Below are 21,460 nucleotides of genomic sequence, written 5' to 3'. Positions count from 1 at the left end.
TCATCAATTGCTCCCATTTCAAATTGAGCTCTGATATGCGAGTTGCTGAATATTGTGCTGTCGTGTACTGATCCAGGCCATCTAGCTACTATATCCCTAATTAGGAGGTTGGCATCACTGATGACCTGGACATTAACAGAAAAGTAACCTTTTCGATTCCGATATATTTCTGCCCTATTGCCTCCAGGTGACTGAATCTTGATGTGCGTACAGTCTATTGCACCCACAATACCAGGAAAATTGTACATATCATAAAACTGTTGTACAATACTCGGGCGTTCTTGTACTGAGGGGAATGTTACGTACCTTCTTCTCATTGATGCTATTGCTGCAGAAACTTTACTAACAATTCTACTTACTGTAGATTTTGAAATTCCAGCATTATCTCCAACCATTAAATGAAAGGATCCAGTGGCATAAAACCTCAGAGTTATCAGTATCTGCTGCATTGGAGATAGAGGTATGTTTCTGTTGGTCGGGTATTCTAACCTCTCTTGTATTTCTTCCACAACCTTACCGACGACAGTTATGGACAATCTATATCCCTTCAAAAATTCTTCTTCTCGCAAATTTTCAAAATCATTTCGTCTTAAAGCTCTTCCCCTATTAGGAACGGCATTCAGATGGTCTAAATACAGCAATTCCACATCAAAAGCATTATTTACGTCCGCCATTTTCAACTGTTTAACAATTGTTAAGCCTTTAACATAAGGGAGATGGGATGTTAATTTAACACAGAGTTTAACTCTTTGTTAGAGCTAACATTTGTTGATGGAACAGAATTTTTGTTAAATCAAATGTTAAACTAGTTTAACAACGTGTTAAAAATTAACATCGGTTGATGAAACTCGGCATTAGTCTATTTCACAGTATTAATGTGATCTACCAAAGTACATATGATATTCCCTTGCATAAATTCTACATTACCGGTAACAAACTGTGAAGAATGGGTAGAATGGAGAAAAATTCTTTCCGGCACCAGGACTCGAAACAGCCGCTCTCAGAACGCTTAGCTTCCCCCACTACAGTTGCTGTAGCAAGGGTACTCATATACTGACTGCTCTATTTACTATAAGAGTTTGCAAACCCCTGGCCCAGAGCATCCATATGAACCACTTCCCATATGGTGTTCAGCGAGGAGTGCCGTTCAATCTTTATAGAGTATGACGCCAGGAACTTAGCCTTCAGGAGTGTCTCACTTTGTTTGGAACATTAAGTTTCGACGAGCTGGTTGCCGTTGCATAGTCTATTGGCATTCTTGACTTTCCCTACGACTCCATCGAATGTGTGTCTGACATAGAAAGGGTTGACGTTTTTCATAGCATTTTCCATGTCAATTAACATACCACCAATAAATCGCATTTACAGTATATACTTTTAATTTCTCGGAGTCCAGATCCATTGCGTTGTTCTTCATGAGAGTACCACTCACTGAAAACGTTTTCTGGTTCGTCTTTCCATTGTTTCTTGTCAGGAGAGGAGGAGCACGAAGAAATCATTTTGGAACTAGTCCCCCTCTGGAACCGTTGCACACCTGAAAATTTTTCAGTCTATGCTGACAGTGGAAATCTGGAAATTCTTCATGGTTTGTGCCGAAGAAGGATTTCACTGATAATTTTTGCTTTTGAAATACTTATAATACAAACAAAATCTAAAACGAGTCGGAAAGTATGCTTTTTATTTACAAGTGAACCAGCTTTCGAAAAGAGGCTTTCGCATGACAGTGAATTTGACACCCTCTTGAAACTTTCTTTTACTAATCTGCCATTGTGGAGTAGGTATGGGAGTGTTGTCTCCATTAAAACAAACAAACGAACAAATCAGAATCGAAGAAATATTGAAATAAACAAACATATAAATGATACTAGAAATGTTTTATGGCGCCAGAAGAAAGTTAACCCATAATTTATTTAGTAAGTTATTTTACGACGCTTTATCAACAGTTTAGGTTATTTAGCGTCTGAATGAGATGAAGGTGAAATGGGTCCGGGGTCCAGCATCGAAAGTTCCACAGTATTTGCTCATATTGGGTTGAGGGAAAACCCCAGAAAAAACCTCAACCAGGCAACTTCCCCCGACCGGGAATCGAACCCGTGCCACCTGGTTTGGCCGCTAGACGCGCTAACCGTTACTCCACAAGTGTGGACATTAATCCATAATGAGAAGTAATTCTTCAAGAGTTGAGAAATGTTATGTACCAAATTTAAATACACGCTCTTCAAATATTTTTATCGCCAGTAACTGAAAACGAACTCTTTTTAACAAAATTCGATTTAAAAAATAATGTCACCCCTCCGGAAGAGATGGCATCTCAATTAATTTAATTAAACAAATCATTACATTTATCTCAAAACCCCTAACAAATATGATTAACCTATACATATCACAAGGAGTGTATCCACGAGAGTTAAAATTAGCCACAGTAATCCTTTGCATAAATCTGGAGAGAAAAGTAACTTAAATAATTATCGACCTATACTGTATTATTACCAACTATTGCAAAAATATCTGAAAAATATATAAAGAAAAGAGTACATAGTTACTTGAAAAAGAAAATGAAACTTTAGCAAAACATCAATTTAGTTTTAGAAATCAGATGAGTGCCGGAGATGTCATAATGGCAGTCACAACCAGTATAGTCAATGCATTAGACAAAGGCAAGAAATGTGTAGGAGTATTCTTGGGTTTAAAAAAGGCTTTTGATACAGTAGGTCAAGATATTCTTAAAAAATAAAAAAAACTAGAAAATATTGCATTTACACGTTACGATCTTATCTATCAAATAGATTCAATACACTAAAGCAGCGTTTCTCAAACTTTTTTGAAGTGAGGACCACTTTTTTTAGTCAGAACAGTTCCGTGGATCACCTTACTCTTGTTTCCTTCGAAAGCAAATTTATTATTTTTGTAGCATATTTTAATACCAGTATACTTATATTTTAAAATGGAATTAATTAATTATAATACTTTTCTAATTATATTTTTTGTACCCAATCACAAGTAACTTGTAACAAATTCTGTGCATTCTTGATTAATCGCTTGTCTGTTAGCAGTTAGTTGTTTGAAATCCTTCTTATGTGGTACATGCAGTAGTTGTCCATATCTCTGTTAAATATGCCCATTATAAATAATGGAAAACTGGCTTCGATCCGGATCTTTGAAAATAAAAGAACATGATACGCTTCATTTGGGCAGTGCTAATAGTTTAGAAGCTGTGTGTGAAGAAATATATTAATATTGGTGATTATAGTGTCATTAAAGAAATATCTAGTCCTAGTGAAATACTTTCGTAAATATGACAAGAGTTATTTGGAACTTGGATTGACTGGTGTGGCAATGAGAGTGAACCAAAACCTCGGTGCGTTGTTTGTTACGAAGTGCTTTCAAACGAGTGTATGAAACCCGCGAAATTGAAACGGCACTTAAGAGACGAAACACGTTAAAAAGTAAACCTCTCTGATTTTAAAATAGGCGGAGTCTAAAATTTCTTATATTGTCATCTGGAAAAACAAAAAAATTAATGCAGAAATATGCCCGATTTTCAACAAGTTAAAGATGCAATCATTCTATTATTGATAAACGACGGACTCTACGTGCCCATTTCAATGTGCAGACTGGGTGTCGGCAAAACTATTAAGAAAGCCATCAGTACATCAAAAGGTTCAGTACTTCGGTCCTCTGTTATGAATTCGGATGGTCCCTGGCTGGGTTACAGGCGCGACGCCAGAAGTGCAAGGAAAAGATGGCGAGGAACGCCACGCTCATTGTGCTTTAAATCCCTCTTTTGTTGCTGAGAGTAGAGTGGGAAATGGGTGGACGGGTAGGGTAAGAAATTTCATAAAGTATTAGTAGCCCTACTGGGAGAAAAAGTGAAAGGCGATTGCCATGTGTCATTTCCAAACTCTGAGATTTTTAGCTATAGTGTGATACGCAATTCGTTTGAATTTTATTTTTTCTTCTGTCTTTTTTGAAGGACCAGAGGTGGTCCGCGGGCCATAGTTTCAGAAACGCTACACTAAAGTAAACAATGCGATGATTAAAGATGTTACCATGGAAATTTACATTCCGCAAGAAACCGTATTAGGTCCTCTTTTGTTCATTATTTATATAAATGATGTAGCCTACTACTTTCAGATGAAAATGCCACAAAAGGCAATGTGTATTCTTTTGCTGACGATACTGCTGCAATATTTACTGGTAGCGATAGGGAAGAAGAATTTAAGGCTGGTAACACAGGAATAAATAAAATTAAAAGATGGCTAGACGCAAATCTACTCTTGCTCAATATAGAAAAAACAAGTATACCATCCTCTCTCAATGTAACAGAATTTCCTGCAATCAATAAAAATTACAATATATTTGTTCATGATAGTAATTTGGAAGAATAACGGTCATTGTTACAATCTGTTAACTGTGCACGACGACGACAAATGTTACATCGTAATTCTGCTCATAAATTTACTATCGGACGGGCAACATAGACCGTTATTCCATCAATATGTTTTATACACTAAGGAAAGTACACGATTGTATGTTATTGAAAGTTATATTACAGATCATAGAAGTTTGTAACATTTTTAAGTCCACAGAAATGCTACTGTGGAATACAAACAATAAATAGTTTTATACAATCAGAATATTATGAAATATACAAAATCAATAAAAAGGTTAAATTATGAACAAAATGAATGACATTTATTTTTAAATGCTATATATTAATATGAATTAACACCATGTAATTTATTAAAGTTAGTCCACACCTGTGGAGTAGCGGTCAGCACGTGTGGCCGCAAAACTAGGTGGCCCAGGTTCGAATCCCGGTCGGGGGAAGTTACATGCTTGAGGTTTTTTCCGGGGTTTTCCCTCAACCCAGTACGAGCAAATGCTGGGTACCTTTCGGTGCTGGACCCGAGACTCATTTCACCGGCATTATCACCTTCATTTCATTCAGACGCTAAATAACCTAGATGTTGATAAAGCGTCGTAAAATAACCCAGTAAATTAAATTAAATTATTAAAGTTACACTCAATTTCATATTATGAATAAACATAAAATACTGATCAAATAACACTATTATTAGAAAACAACTGCAGTATTGGGATGTAGGGACACCATTCAATTAAAGAGAGTTGTAACAATAACAAAAGAATTAAGAAAATTAAATATTACAGTTAAGAAATTGTTGGGGGTTGGAATTTGAACCCCTGTCCCGAATATTCAGTATACATCCCAACAGATGGCTTATCTGTTAAGTATAAATTTGATTAATAATGAAGACAATAACAATCACAGTTTTTAAATGCTCACTGTAAGAGAGTAATACATTTTAAACAGCTCTTTTCTGACATCAACAGGAAGCTGTGAGTACATCTTACAATAATTTCCATATTGATATTCATATATGATACTTTTCAAAAGAAAGTTTCATAACCGAACATATGTCGCATATAAAAAATTTGATGAATTGGACAGAAAACAAATTTATATATATATATATATATATATATATATATATACACACCTTGCTAAATTATTTCCATAAACATCTAGATTTAGGATACCATGCCCTCTAATTGAGCCATAATGCAAGACCGAAGCAGGTGTAATGCACAGCTCAAATTTTGGCTGAAGACTATATAATAACTTTATTAAGTCAAATCCGGATTTGAAATCATTGAATAATACAATATTTAAAAAGAAAACACTGGAATTGATTAAAACTTATGATTATTAATCTATATGAGGAGATGACCGCAGACGTCCAACATTATCAATGTAAATAGAGAAACCACCTTCTTAGGACGCCTGAACACCGTTTACCAAAGAGACTATTGTATTACCATCCACGAGGATGAAGAGATTTATGCAGACCTCACCGACATTGGACAGACCAATTTCATTTGTAGTTCACACACGGGAAACAACCCAAAACTGTGTATTGGCAAAATAATAATAATAATAATAATAATCTATATCATAATTTCGTTAAACATACACAGTTAGCATAAATTTGTATTTTTGTTTAATTATTATTCATTTTTCTGTTTATTGCACTTAGTTATAATTCGTGTATACATATTGCATTTTGCTCCTTTTTTGTAAAGTATTTCATCCGGAACATTTGCTACAATTTCGTTTGTGTAACATAAATTAATTAGGCAACATACACAAAATTATTAAATTTTAACTTTACATCATAACATAAAAACATACTTTACATTAGAGATGTGTATGACAAATTTTGAATTCCTTAGTTACAAGTCCGAAATTCCATTCGATCTGACATTTTATTTCTTATAAAACAAAGTAGCAGTAAATATATATGCGCCCAGGTCTATTTCGTAGATACACATATTGTGAAATTTAAAAAACAAATAACATAGATACCTACTTAGTTTAGCAGGTAATTTAAAATTCGAAACTGCAAGAGTTTCCACAGTCACAGCGTTAAAATAGGCAGCCCAAAGAATGTTGAGACAACCCGAAGTTGATAACAATTTTGCTCAGACAAGGAATTACAATTTCTTCCCGTCTGTATGCAGGCGTGCATGATATTTCAAACCTGACGAGTCGGAGTACAGTTTACCACAGACATCGCATTTATATGGCTTCTCGCCTGTGTGTATGCGAGCATGCCTTTTCACGGAATTCGAATCTGCATAACTTTTCCCACAGACATTGCACTTGAATGGCTTCTCGCCTGTGTGTACGCGAGAATGAGTTTCTAGCTGATTCGCATCCAACAAGATTTTACCACAGTCATTGCACTCGTATGACGTGTCGCCTGTGTGTACGCGTATATGCTTCTTGAGGTAGCTCGAATCCACATAGGTCCTGCCACAAAAATCGCACTTGAATGGCCTCTCGCCCGTATGTACGCGTGCATGCCTTTTGAGGTGCCATGAATTCGTATAGATCTTCCCACAATCATTGCACTTGTAGGGAGAGTCGCCTGTGTGTAAGCGAGCATGCATTTTGAGTTTCTTCGATTCCTTGTAGGTCTTTCCACAAACATCGCACTTGAATGGCCTTTCGTCTGTGTGAATAAGAGCATGGCTTTTCAGACTTCCCGAAAGCGCGAAAAGTTTACCACACAGATCGCAACTGAACGGCTTCTTGCCTCTGTGAAGGCGTGCATGCCTTTCGAGAATAGTCGAGTTGAGAAAACACTTTTTACAAACATCACATCTGTATATCTTCTCGTCTATATGTAGGTCCTCATCCTGTGGAATACTATCGCAGTATGTTGGTACTCCAATGTTATGAATAACTGCAATGCTATAAACGAAATGTGCCATTAGTCCATACAATATGGATTAAAACACAATAAATCAGTAAACATCAACATTATATGCAATAAGGATATTTATATCGTGGATATTAACTCCTCACCTATTGTCCAGATAAAATCTCTCTCACTGAGATGTCAGTAGATTACTGATCGGAGGAAAGAGAGTTGTTCCGAAGATTACACACATTTTTTAAGAACATGCATATTCAATGATCCTTTTGAAATTCACATATGTTTTAAAAAAAAATCTATACTTATTCTTAACAATCGTGTATATAATTATTGACTCTCACAAGTTAAGTGAAACAAATTTCTTACGTCTAATGTTTCGTACTTCATAGTGATACCTACTTTTTCTTAATGCTAGAAGTATTTACATTAACAAATTTATTGTGGTTAGTTGTCTATAATAATAAAAAACAGAAATTCTTTCTCGAACAATTTGCTAATTGAGTAGAGAAGATTTAAGTAGCAGCAGCAGCAGCAAAATAATAATAATAATAATAATAATAATAATAATAATAATAATAATAATAATATTACCATCATCATTATTATAGGTATTTATCTACCTGGGCCCACATCAAAAACCTATTATGCCATAATTATCTTTTCTGGTAGTTCGCAATAACATAATGTATGCTAAGCTCAACTTATTACAGTATTTCAGTCATTAGTAAAGAATGATAAAAAAGGAATAATATTCTTCTCGGATTCTCCAGGTGAGTCGGATTGTTTTCAAGCTTCCAATGACTAGCTCTGCCATCTTTAGGAATATGATGCATAAGAAGATGGCAGGGCTAGTCATCGAATGCTTGAAAGCAACAATCCAACTCACCTGGCTGAGAATCCCAAAAGCATTATTCGATATATAACACCGGGAAAACATCAAATTTTCACATTATAAAATTAGTAAATACGATTCATGGTTTATTTTAATTTTTATATTGATATTATAATTGTAATGTAGTCCATTTCTAAGAGTTCTGAAAGTGAGCATAAAATGTTTGTTTCCCGACATAATATCATTTTGAAATAATGTGCTACTCTGTCTGCGAATGTAAGATTATTTCTTCACATAGAATGTAAGAGTGAATAAAGGAAAAACTATGCAACCAAACGTTGTCTCGCACCTTATATCTTATCTTACTGAACAATAATAATATAAAGCTGTAATAATTATATTGCATTATGGCTTCATATTTTTGTACATTTGGAGTTTGAATATCAGCAAATTTCTTATGAAATTTTCCATTTGTTTACCTGAAATAGTACATTATGCAACGAGCCTACAATGGTAGTAATTAAGACGCAAAGATGTTTATGAAACGAGCGCAGGCGAGTTTCATAATTTTCACACAAGCGTCTTAATTACCATTATAGGCAAGTTTCATACGACTTTTTATGCTCCACCATATTTCTAACTTGAAATTATTCATAAGTATTCATGTTATTGTTATGTGAGTGCAATAGCCTACCTCATAAATTGTGAGATGTGCGCAGACGCGAAAGTATTGATTTTTTCCGGGAAACGAATGTCGACGACCTTGATATAATCTAGAGAGTAAGATAAACATTAATCTTGATATAACCTTGAAATTGAATTCGACATTGAAAAACGAGATGACAAATTTAATTTATTTGAATATTATTTACAATTAACGCTAATTATTATAGTAACAGAACATAACCTTCTGCGACAGTACTGGATTTCCAGCCTCTGTGACGTTTCGCTAGTTGTGTCTCGATTGCATATCCGAGAATAATCGAAAACCTGAACTTTAATGATAGATGTACTTTAATGACATGCATTAAAGGGCTGCTACCAGGTGTATAATTACTACATTTCGGCATGGTCGAGCATAAATCCCCTGAAGGATTTGGTAAATTTTACGTGATTGGGTTCAGTTTTCAATTACATCAGCAGTAATTATACGTGATTATTTAAGAAACAGAATCATGGCCAAAATATCGAAATAATGAAACTCTCTAATTAGAGAAAAACTTGAAGATTAACACACATTTAAGAATAATGGAGAGGGAAAAAAGGAGTTCAATTACACACTGCATAAGGCAATGAAAGATTATATAAACAATATAACTGCACGTAAGTAACACGTATGATTCGCATTTAAAATAAATGTTCAGTTATTGCACTAACAAATATAACTGATAATAGGTATCCCGTCACACACTGTGAAATACGTGTATGTTCATGAAACTTCCAACCAGCTCCGTGATATCAGAGATATTAAATCTCAATGTTCATATGAAAATCACTGTTTTAACAATTTCAAATTAGTATGAAGAAATTCTCAGTATTGCAATATAAACAATATGGTACCCTCAAATGTAGCACAACAGAGGAAAAAAGTAAATCTGTATCAGGAAAGCCTGTTAAAGAGAAAAATAAAGTGTTTTAAGGCGTTTGCATAATGAAATAAACAATAAAAAAACTTCAAGCAAAGTTATGGCGAGATTATATGAGACTGAACCACTCTGAAGTACTGGAGACTGTAAACAGCAAATGAAAGTAAACGTTTTACAAAGAAGTAAATTTCTACAAAATTGCTTTCGCAAATAGAATTCCCTATGCAGATAGATGGGAGAACTGATGCATGTAAGGATTGATGAATGGATGGACAAACGAACTGACAGAGACATTGACACAGAGGTAGGCAGACCAACCGGTGGACAGACAGGCAAGCAAGAAGGATAGGCGGAGGGAGCAGACAGATAGGACAGGCAAGGAAGATAGGCGGACAGGCCAGACAGATAGGACAGTCAAGGAAGATAGGCGGACAGGCTAGACAGATAGAACAACTTCATCACTTGCCAGAAGTACATAATTCATTTTCAGTGAGACTGAGAAAATACACTATATAAGGGGTTCACAACCAGAGTGGACCAAGTCCTTCTGGAATAATTTTGAGACATTGAGCCTTAAAGTTCCTGGCTCATATGATGAAGGATGGGTGGTGCGGAGAAAAATTCTCTCCGACACCGGGATTTGAACCATGTTTTCAGCTGTACGTGCTGACGCTCTATCCACTAAGCCATACCGGATTACCATTCCGATGCCAGATTGAATCCACTCAGTTTAAGTTCCACCTCTTAGGCTCCCTCTAGTGGCCAACCCTCATGGACTACATCACAGTGGCACAATGTCCAACACATTAATGTGCAGAGGTGCACTCATTACGAGTGACTAAGTGGCCGGGATCACTAAGTAATTATTTTCGCATATCATACGTACTTCGGTACATCGTAATAATTCCTGGCTCATGCTTAGCAACCTTCACCTTTCATAGGAAGTGCTGCCCTCTGTGGAGTAACAAATGAGTTATGGACTTGGTTTGTTATGGTACTGAATAAATTTAAATTTTCTTCATCCGAAATTGTATTCATCCACAAACTGACCACTGTTGGACTTGGTCCATTCTGGTTTTGAGCCCTTCATATAACTCCATTTGTCAGGTGTAAAACGTTAGAACAATGCATCCATACCAAGAGGCAGAACACACCAACAGGACGCAAATATATAGAAATTTGAGAGGCACTATGTGGGTGAAAGTGACCTCTGATGCGGGCTCTACAGTTGAACTTGTATGTAGTACACAATTACTTTGGTGTGGTTTTTCTCAAAGGGAAACACAAGCCGAAAATGAGGTGTCAACAGTGGAAAAGGACCAAAAGGATAGGAAAGCTCCCTGCTTGCGGGACCGAAGTTCATAAACCTAGGGATCATAATGGCAATAATGACAACACACCTGTTACGAAGACAGGGAGTGGCAAAACAAAGAGGACACAAGGAGGGCTGATGGGCATGCCGCATGCAATGGTGGCTAAAAGATAAGAGGTATGAAGGATGATACAGTGATAGGTAGTAAATTCATTCCTCAACGTGAAGGATCCCATCTCAACAACCACATAAAAGAGAAGACTGTAGTAGGCAACACAATGCATGAAGGTGAAGTAGATAGTTACGATGTACTTCTTATATGTGCCTTCCCTAACTATAGTCTGGGTCAGCTTACTTCATACCCTAAGGGTGAAACCTAACCATTTTTCTTCCATTACTACATGTGCTAGTGAATTGTGGTGATTTTCTAGTTTGCAGGTTGAATTTACTTTTTGCCAACTTCGTTTCGAATTTCGATACTGACAAATACTATAAATGCTAGTGATTTAGTAACTGGCATGTAGGCAGCTGAGACAAATATCGACAATATTTATCAGTACTGGAGTTCCAGGAAATTAAAATTCTACTAGATTTCTGAGCCAGTTACTGGAAGCTACTGAAATTTGAATATACTAATAATTAATTAATATCAGTATTAATATTAATACATAATAGTTATTTTATGTGTTGCGTTCTGATTATAATTCAAGACTAGGCAGGTAAGTTTTCAGAGTTAGTACTAATAATTTCATGTGGTCACACAAAATACATTTTTAGGTTAGGTCTCGTAAGTCAATTGTTTAGTCAAACCAATCAATTTCGTATTGCCAGACAAAATACCTCACATGTTAATCCCTTTCCGATATAGTTTGCCTAAGAAAATATGTTACAAATTATTGAATTATTCAGAATAACCTTCCCACATAAAGTACGGTAAGTAAATAAGTCATTTAGTACATAGGATCGTGTGATATCTATAACAGTTGGCAACACTGACGAGACGGTAATATTTGCTGTTTAGGAACTGTTCTTATGTGACCCTCACTATATACAGTATGTAAACAAGATATTCACATCTACAATACTAATTACTACTGCACAAATTTCTAACGTCATTTTTCACATTAATCTCCAGATTTTGAAGGCAAGAGAAATCTAGACTCAATGTCAGGAACAGTATCTGGACAATTGAAAGACTGCCGCCAATATAATATTGCTATAAAATTTATCAGGATCTTTTACAAGTGGCATATTGAGTTTCACTTCCCTCGCAGCTCCTCTGCTGGGTCTGAACAAGTAAAAAAGAGCTTCATTATCATTAGAAAACAGTTGATGACAAAAAACAAAGCAGCTCTAACAGACGATTGCGCAAACTGAGGGAAGCACAGAGTGAATTACTGTTCTAAAAGGTTGAAGTTAGTAGAAGAACAGAAGAAGCACCACTAGTAGTTTATTTAAAGTTCCTCTATTAACTATTAGGTTATTTAGTGTCAATGAAATTGGAATAGCCAGATGGTATTGATGAAACTGATGACGAGGTTTCGGCATGAGTATACCTGTCATTAGTCTTACGGTAATGATATAATCTATTATACATAACTTTCTCAAACACTTTTGAGAATGTTGTTAATAATGATATGGGTCTATAATTAGCAACATTACAAACTTTATAACAAATTTCGAATTACAAAATGCTTAGTTAATGAATGATATTTCATGTTCTTTGATATATCTTATTGCAATAATTGAAGGAGTAACACCTTATTACTTACATACGGTTCTATTTTACTTCTATTATTTCAAGTGTAAAATCCACAAATCGTTCATTATTATTTACACACAGAATAGTTAAATTTTACAGAAGAAAGAGTTCGTCCAAAGGGCTGGATTCGTGAAAGAGTACCTGAAACACTCATTGCATTTCTGCGTTAACGCAAATAAGTAGTGCAATGGCGATCACCAGTAATGGAGATCAAAATTTGGCCGATTTGAGATATCAGAACTTTAGCATTATGACTCAAAGGACTGAAGTTCTCCACAGCAAAGGGCATAAAGATATAATTGTCTAAAAGATGAGCAAGTGAATGGAGGTAGAGTGTCAATGCAAGTGGAGTCCTAAATTAAAGATTTTCCTCTAGACCATGGAATTAAGGTGAGACCATTGGGTCATTTACCATCTGTGCGACTAATACCTGGTGGTTCCAAAAGAGACTGGATGCCACAAGAAGTCAGAGATCTTTTAATGATATTATTGAGTGATGTATGTCTGGGAATGCGACCCTTGCTCCTCGCACAGCTGAGTGCATGATGGCCGTAAATATCAGCAATTCGTCCGCAAATACATTGGTGTGGCTGGCAGAGTTTACAACCAAAGCATAAAACCATTGCGATTTTAAAGGATGTACTGTCTATTAAAGTGCCGATGTGAGGAGAGAGTAAAGCATGTAACCAAGCTTCAGACTCACTCTCTTGAAGAGCTAGAAGATGTACAATGTCTTGTTCGGATTTGAAAGAAGAAAGGAGTTTCTCTAAAATTTTTTTGGGAAAAAATAACGTCCCACTGCTTTTGAAATTCAGGATGGGAGGAGGGTGAGTGATTTGTGAAAATCTCGGATAAAAATCCAACAACAGGTAATAAGTCAAGAGGGTATGAATCTCATTTCCAGTGACAGCAGTAGTAGTTTCACTAGTAACAGGATAGTAGTGGTGGTTCACGTATTAATGATAGCGTACAGTACAATTCAAGTCACTTATGTCCTCAAAGTAAATTGAAACGCTCACTTGAAACACAAGCATGAAACTAATTACAATTTTATTTCTTTCGTCATCATTCAAATAATGAAATGAAAGCAAAGACAAAGTAAAGCCCCATACACTTTACTCACCTCTGACTCATGCCCTCATCTTCCTCTGACGTTACTTCCATTTTGACGTTCTTCTCAACTTCATACATTTCACATGACTCCTCCTGTAAAAGAGTATAATGTAAAAGAAAAAAATTAGAATAATAATAGATGAACAATCGATCGTACTTTATCTATATGCTCCACATTTGAATTTAAATCCTACCAAATCCAATGTACAATTGGACGGAGTTATGCAATAAGAGACCAAGCGCCAAAAACCTGTTTCGAGATAATGGTCATTTATAAATCTGTTTTTTTTTTATAAAATATTTTACGCAAGATGTACACTTTCTACCAAAATGTAATTGGGCACCTATGATTTTAGTTAATTTAGTATGTCATTTGACTCTTGCGGCCAGTATGTGTTGCAGTGAGCAAGAGAACCAGTTGAGAAAGAGATGGTGCGTGGTGCAGAGCTATCAGACTTTGTTAAGGGGATAATTGTGGCTGCCACCTCAGTGGACTGTCTAGCGGGGCAATAGCCACTAAGGTGAACAGGCCCAAATCAACAGTAGCATTCGTCCTACGTAAGTGGAAGGTTGATTGACATTGTGACAATAGCGAACGTTCAGGGCGACCGAAAATTCTGACCAACAGAGATCGCAGAACCCTAAAACGTGAGATTATAAAGTACAGGACACAACCAATGGCTACCATCAGACAGGAGTTTCAAGCAGCAACAAACGTGTCTGTTTCCACTGCAACATTGAGAACAGAGGCCTATCAACTCAGAAATTCCAGAAGAGCAGCTGCACATAAGCCACATAACATGAAGACGAATAAAGCTCAGAGACTCAGGTGGTGTTTGGACCATCGAAACTGGACACTGGAGCAGTGGAAATCGGCTCTATGGAGTGACGAGTCGAGATTCACATTATTTCGGTCTGATGGACGTGTATGGGTGTGGTGGCTACCCGGGGAACGGCTTCTACCAGAGTGTATAATGCCTACTACCAATGAACTCACAGGCATAATATACAATTCTGGATAACGAAATGCTCCCAACACTATGGTGTTTCTATGAAATGGACCCTTGTTACTTCCAGGATGACAATGCTAGGTGTCATGTTTCGGCGGCTACTATGCAGTGGTATGCAGACAATAATGTTCACTGGTTGGACTGGCCTGCACAGAGTCCCGATCTCAATACCATGAGCACCTTTGGGATGAATTGGACCAGCGATTGAGGCCTTGGGAGATGCGGCGAACTTCCATTGTCCAACCGAGTGCCATGTTGCAGGAGGAATGGTGACGGATTCCAATGGATATCCTACACAAACTAATGGACAGCATGCCTGCTGTTATAGCAACAAGAGGTGGTATCACGAGGCTCTAAAGGGGCAAATACAGTGCCCAATTACTTTCTGGTAGATAGTGTATTATAACATTCATACTGTTACCAAAAATAGCACAAGTAATACCAAAGAAGGCTAACCAATTTTTAATGAGAGACCAGCAGTTGAATTAATATTTCAAAGAAAAATAAATGAATGAATTTTATGCAATAAACGAATTTTTGCTTATAAATAGCAGCAAAATTCAGATATCGCATTCTTGATTTTTCCCGAATTAAAGTAGCCTGCCATCAACAGATCTGTGCAAATATCCTCATTTTTTTTAAATTGCTGGGTGGTATTTTTTCCTTCTTCTTCTATGCCGTCACAGTTCGGAATTGAACCTTAGCCTCCTTAACTATCTGCCGCCATATAATCCTATCCTTTGCAGCTGATATCCACCATCTGGTTTTAAGGAACGTGTTCACATCCTTTTCCACTACATCAATCCAGCGATCCCTGGGTCTTGCAATAGGTCTTCTACCTGCGATTTTACTAAATAGTGTTTCCTTGGGTATTCGGTTGTCTCCCACCCTAATTATGTGTCCTGCCCATTGTAGTCTTTGTAGTCGAGTGGTAGTGGCTAAGTCCTAACGTAGGCTATATAATTAATTACTGTATCGTATTCTGCAAATCCCATTGTCTTGAACTGGACCATAAATTCTCTTTAAGATTTTTCTTTTGAAGCTGTTGATTATATTGGCGGCTTGTTTATTTATAGTCCAGGTTTCACTACCATATGCTATTAACGGCTTAATCATAACTTTATATAATGTGATTTCAGATTATCGGTGGATATCCCTTGTCTTAAATATAGATGTCAGTGAAGCATACATTTTGTTATGTATCCTTTTTCTTATTTAATTTATTTCGTCATTGTTTGCAGTTAATCAGCATCCTAAATATTTAAATTCATTGCCTATTTCCAAAATTTGGGATCCAATTTCAAACTGTTCAAGTTTTGTAATTTTCCTTCAGTTAGTAAAAATATTTTCCTTGAGAATGCTTAATTTTGGGAAACTTCAAATTTATTCGCCTACCAAGGGAGGAAATGATAATAGTTCACCTCTCACCCCTGTGCTGCCAGTCAAAAGAACACGTGGTAAAAATTATCACTGGGGATGAAAATATAAACACGCACATATTCAGTGAATGTCGAGCATTGAAGTATTTATGATCAAAAAATGGATGAAAAAGAAAAGAGTCAAGTTAAAAACATAAAATTGTTTAGTCACACGTTAAAATGTGTTAAAATTTTAAAATAAGGTACCTATATACATTTTGTTTCGACGTGTCTCACTGTCTCCTGAACTACTGGTGATCTTGAACTCTGCGATATGCATTTGTCGGTTGTAGGGGTGGGGGTGTGTTGCTCTTATGGTGGGGGCTGGTTGTTTGTGTGTTATGACGTATCATGACATCAAATAATGTGTGGGTATTAAGTATATGTTGTGGGTATGTTATTGTATGTTTATATATTTCGTATTGTTGTAAGATGTTTAACTGTGAACTTTTTGGAATGATGTGTAAAATTTCCATATCTGTTTCTATATTACTGTAGTCATGATTATTGTTGATGATGTGTTCTGCGTAATTTCATGTGATGTAGGGTTTGGTTATAGCTTTAATATGTTCATTATATCTTGTATGAAAGGATTTTCCTGTCTGTCCTATGTAAAAATGTGGGCAGCTATTGCATTTTAGTTTGTAAAGTCCAGTTGAATTATATTTATTTCAATGTTTAATGTGATTATTTAGATATTTCTGTGTTGTGTTATTTGTTTTGTATGCTATCTTGTATTTTAGTTTTCTGAATGTAGTTGCAATTTTGTGAGTCTTGGTATCGTGATATGTTAATGTTATGTATTTATTCTCACGTGGTGTTTGTCTTGGTTTGTTCTGTTTTTGTTTTGCCTTTTTTATTAGTGTGTCTATTATGTTAGGGTTATATCCATTGTCTTGTGCTATATATTTTATTGTGTTTAATTCTTCACATCAAATTACGCAGAACACATTATCAACAATAATCATGACTACAATAATATAGAAACAGATATGGAAATTTTACACATCACACCAAAAAGTTCACAGTTAAACATCTTACAACAATACGAAATAAATAAACATACAATAACATACCCACAACATATACTTAATACACAATTACAGTTCGATACCCACACATTATTCAATGTCATGATACGTCATAACACACAAACAACCAGCCCCCACCATAAGAGCAACACACCCCCACCCCTGCAACCGACAAATGCACATCGCAGAATTCAAGATCACCAGTAGTTCAGGAGACACTGAGACACGTCGAAACGGGCCTTCTGTCCAAGGTATATATCTTTTTTAAAAATTTTAACACTTTTTAACGTGTGACTAAACAATTTTATGTTTTTATCAAACAAAGTGTTAACGTGAACTACAATCAATGAAAGAGTGAAGATTCACGAAAGACTATAGGGTGAATAAATGGAAAGCATGAAAGCAAACATCGTATTTCCTGGACACCTGCCACATCAACCAGTTAAATAACAGAGGAAGAACTATTGACAAACACATTCGCTAACTGAACTTACCTCAAGTTCACTCTTCACGACGAGAAAGTCAATGTTATCTGGTGTTTCCTCAAATGTTATCTCTGATTTGAGGTCATAGCTGAGGTCCATAAATTCCGTTTTTATTTCAGTCACGTGTAGATCTAATAAATTTCCTCCCTGCAAAAAAAAAAAATAAATAAATAAAATAAAATAAAATAAATAAATACAACGAATAAATAAAGCATAATAATTATGTAATATTTCATATGTAGTTATTCGCGAAAAGCAATTACTATTTTTATAGTCTGTCCACTCAATTATTGATCACGTACCCATTATAAAGTCAATATTGAAGTTAAGTTCTGTGAAAAGTCTCATAGTATAACATGTAAAAGTATAAACATATTATAATGTAATATTGTGCTCAAATTCGTACAGTTCTACTTCCTTTTCTGTCTCCACACATATTTCACTTCATAATGCTTATTAAATTATTACAAAGAGTACATCAGGAGGTTTCGTGAGCCAGCTGCAGCATGTGAAGAGATCATGATAATAAGTATACGACACCATCGTACTGGTTGGATGATTGTACACCTCTGTTGTGCCACGTGGACATGAGAAAAGCAGTCAGCTGGTTGACATTGCCCCTATGTGGGCTGTCGCGCCTAGAATTACTCTAGAATACTATTTCCATCACACTCTACATTGTTATAAATAATGCACTTATTTCTAAGTAGCACTGTTACTCAAAATATACCTCCGCAACATCCTTCTTCTTTTCTATATAGCTGATATCATTTGTTTGTATAGCCAGTGGGTCGACCTCAGGTTGCATCTCGATCATATCCATAATAACTGAAATTAAAAACTTAGATGTACATACACAAAATGAGTTACTCTGAGAAAATTCCAAACCTCATCTCCACACTCAGTGCGCACGCACGCACATGAGAAGATATGAGCATGTTGAATCTAGGAAAAAGTTATATTTATTTTACAAACAAGCTGAACACATATCACATAGTTTATTATCTACTGTTTGAAATCAAAGCCCTATGCTTTCCCTGTTGAGTTAAAAGTTTTTTTGTTTTCGCCCGGATTAGTCAGTTGCTAATAATACGGGAAATGTATTTTAAGGTATATTATTTTACAACTAAAGTATTTCATAAATCGTCATATACTCTTAGAAATTTCCCATCTGTAGAAGAAGTACTGATAAGAAACAAGTGCGTCTTCCATTATTGAATTCAAAATTCGCTTTATAATACCTATCCACTATTTTTACAAGAATAACAGCTGTATGACCAACATGATTTCTTTGGGATTCGACATTAACTTCATCCACAATGTGTTTAATCATATACCGACTTGCTTACTGAACGTGATAATTACAAATCATTTTTCAATTATCATTTAAGCCCATTTAATTTTAAAGGAGGAAAATATAAACAATAATTTTCTTATTTCGTTGACTTAAAAGAAAGAGTTATGTTTAAATATGAAATCGTCACATGATGGATTTAAATGCTATTAATTGTATCCAAGTTGTTAGCTATAATCTAGGGGGAATTAGATAGCTTGATGTTTTTTCTTTTTTTTTTTTTATAAAATCCTTTTCACTCGTATAATGGTAATATCAGTGGAACTGCCTACTGCATTCAGTTTGTTTTCACAAAGTGTGTCAATGGAAAAGTATGCACAATGCCCCATTTTCGTTCAGTCTCTCAAAAATAAAGAAACAAATTAAAAATACTAGAAGTGTAGTGAAAGAGTCGTCATCGATATACGATACTAGTGTTGCTAATGTATCAAAAGTAAAAGACAATACTGGAGCCAGTTTCAGACTTTTCATTGAACAGGAATATAGTGTGCATTTCTCTTACTACCGATAAGCTCAGAAATACTCGAAGCATATAAAATAATGATGATGATGATAATAATAATAATAATAATAATAATAATAATAATAATTATTATTATTATTATTATTTCTATCATTATTTCAGGCAATTTGCTGTGCATTTTTATATTGTTATTTCAATAATTAAACCCATAACCTTACCTTATGAGAACACATGGTGTTGATTATTACTATTGCCATTGTTAAGAGACACTATTAGGCATAATAAAAGAATATTCAGACGTTTTGCTACAAGAGACATCTTCTGTTGGAAGGACAAAAAATATTTTCGTCCAGAGGTAAAATTTTCTTTTAATAAACCCAAGAATATGTAAGATAATATACAATACATTTTCGTGTGACGAGCATCACCTGGTGAAAGGAAAATATGTTTACCCATAACATGTCACATGCTTACACCCACAATAAAATTAACTCTAACCTATCACTAATATACACTCTGAATTAACTCCGAAATGTTATTCAGATACATCTTCAATTAACTCAAAACCTGTCACAAATATACACTAAGAATTAACTTTTAAATTATTAATATACACCCTCAATTAACCCTTAAACTGTCACAATTATACATACATACATGAAGATGTGTAAGCAGAGTAAGAAGGTAACTTCTTCATTTGATCTAGAATGTGCATGCAAAAATAAATCCAGATAAGGACCATATTGGCACTGCGTGAGAAGTCCGCGCATGCGCAGTTTGACCTGACAGCCAAGTTTCTTCCTCTCATGATCCCCTCCTATTATGGCCATTGTTACAAAATGGATCTGACGTTCAAAATGCAATATGTCCATCATAAACAATTTTTCAGGAATGACGAAAAAGTTTTATTACCAAACTAAACAGCACAATTACTTAATTTTACGTCCTAATATATTGTATTGTGTTCAGAAATCAATTGTATATGCATACAATGAAATTAAGACTATTTTTGGTGATTTACATAAAAATATAATCTGGACATGTTGCTTTATGACTGACTCATATAAAAAGAATCAAAACTTAAATTAAATACTGTTTATTGATAGATATGAAACAAATATAAAACTATATTATGAGTAAATACTTTTAGACGAATATTACACATTCTCGTTTAGTACAAAAACATTCTATGTTGCGTACTGATATATATTAAAATCATTAAGAAATTACAAAACTACAATAGAGGCAAATATTTTTAGTGGAGTTTTTCCATTCTAGTTGAGTACACAAGCATTCACGAACATTTTCTTCAGGGTCACCTTCATTATTAATATCTTGGGAAAACAACACCTATTTATAATAGCAAAGCTCCTATTTTGCTAGTTATTTCCAAACTCCTTTTTCAAAAGTGCATTGTCATTCTTTTTTTCATTGGAAATACAGTCACCTATTTGTAGTGATTCCACCTGACGTTCTTTTCAAGAACGATTTATATCCTGTTTCATTACTGTCATTAATATGAAAGTTTGACGTTTTTATTGTGCTGATTATTCCTGAAGTAAATTTTTTTTCTAAATCTTATAACTTTACACTCACTAATATTTGTAGACTATTTGTAGACATCACTCAAGGTTTTAATGTTCTCCAAATACTATTCAGTTCCCAATAGCCTGGTAACACCAAATTTTTTAAGAATACATACATACTCATCTGTATTAAATATTGTGGGGTTCTTTTTAGCTCTTTTTCCACTGATCCAAAAGGTCTGTCTGCTGGAAGAAAACTATGCCCTTGCACAGGAAAGATCCACTCAATATTCTTTACTTGTTCTGGGCATTTTTTTTAGTAGA

General features: G+C 35.1%; 1 protein-coding gene across 5 annotated transcripts in view; it reads right to left on the bottom strand.

Annotated features, from left to right (window-relative positions):
* Positions 1–3,845: 3,845 nt before the first annotated feature.
* The window catches only part of LOC138691485 (zinc finger protein 664-like), a 49,135-nt gene continuing 31,520 nt past the window's right edge, over positions 3,846–21,460 (bottom strand). For 4 of the 5 annotated variants that reach the window (XM_069813454.1, XM_069813455.1, XM_069813456.1 and 1 more), the window contains 4 exons: positions 18,524–18,621; positions 17,803–17,940; positions 13,860–13,942; positions 3,846–7,279 (listed from right to left, as the gene is read on the bottom strand). In XM_069813454.1, the coding sequence (XP_069669555.1) occupies positions 6,517–7,279; positions 13,860–13,942; positions 17,803–17,940; positions 18,524–18,621 (1,082 nt within the window). In that variant the 3' untranslated portion in view covers positions 3,846–6,516. The remainder of the gene's footprint in view (positions 7,280–13,859; positions 13,943–17,802; positions 17,941–18,523; positions 18,622–21,460) is intronic. The other variant, XM_069813457.1, reaches the window with a different exon arrangement.

This window comes from Periplaneta americana, chromosome 16, assembly GCF_040183065.1.
Source record: "Periplaneta americana isolate PAMFEO1 chromosome 16, P.americana_PAMFEO1_priV1, whole genome shotgun sequence".
NCBI lineage: Eukaryota > Metazoa > Arthropoda > Insecta > Blattodea > Blattidae > Periplaneta > Periplaneta americana.
The sequence above is the reverse complement of the archived record's forward strand: the minus strand, read 5'-3'. Positions and strand labels throughout refer to the sequence as shown.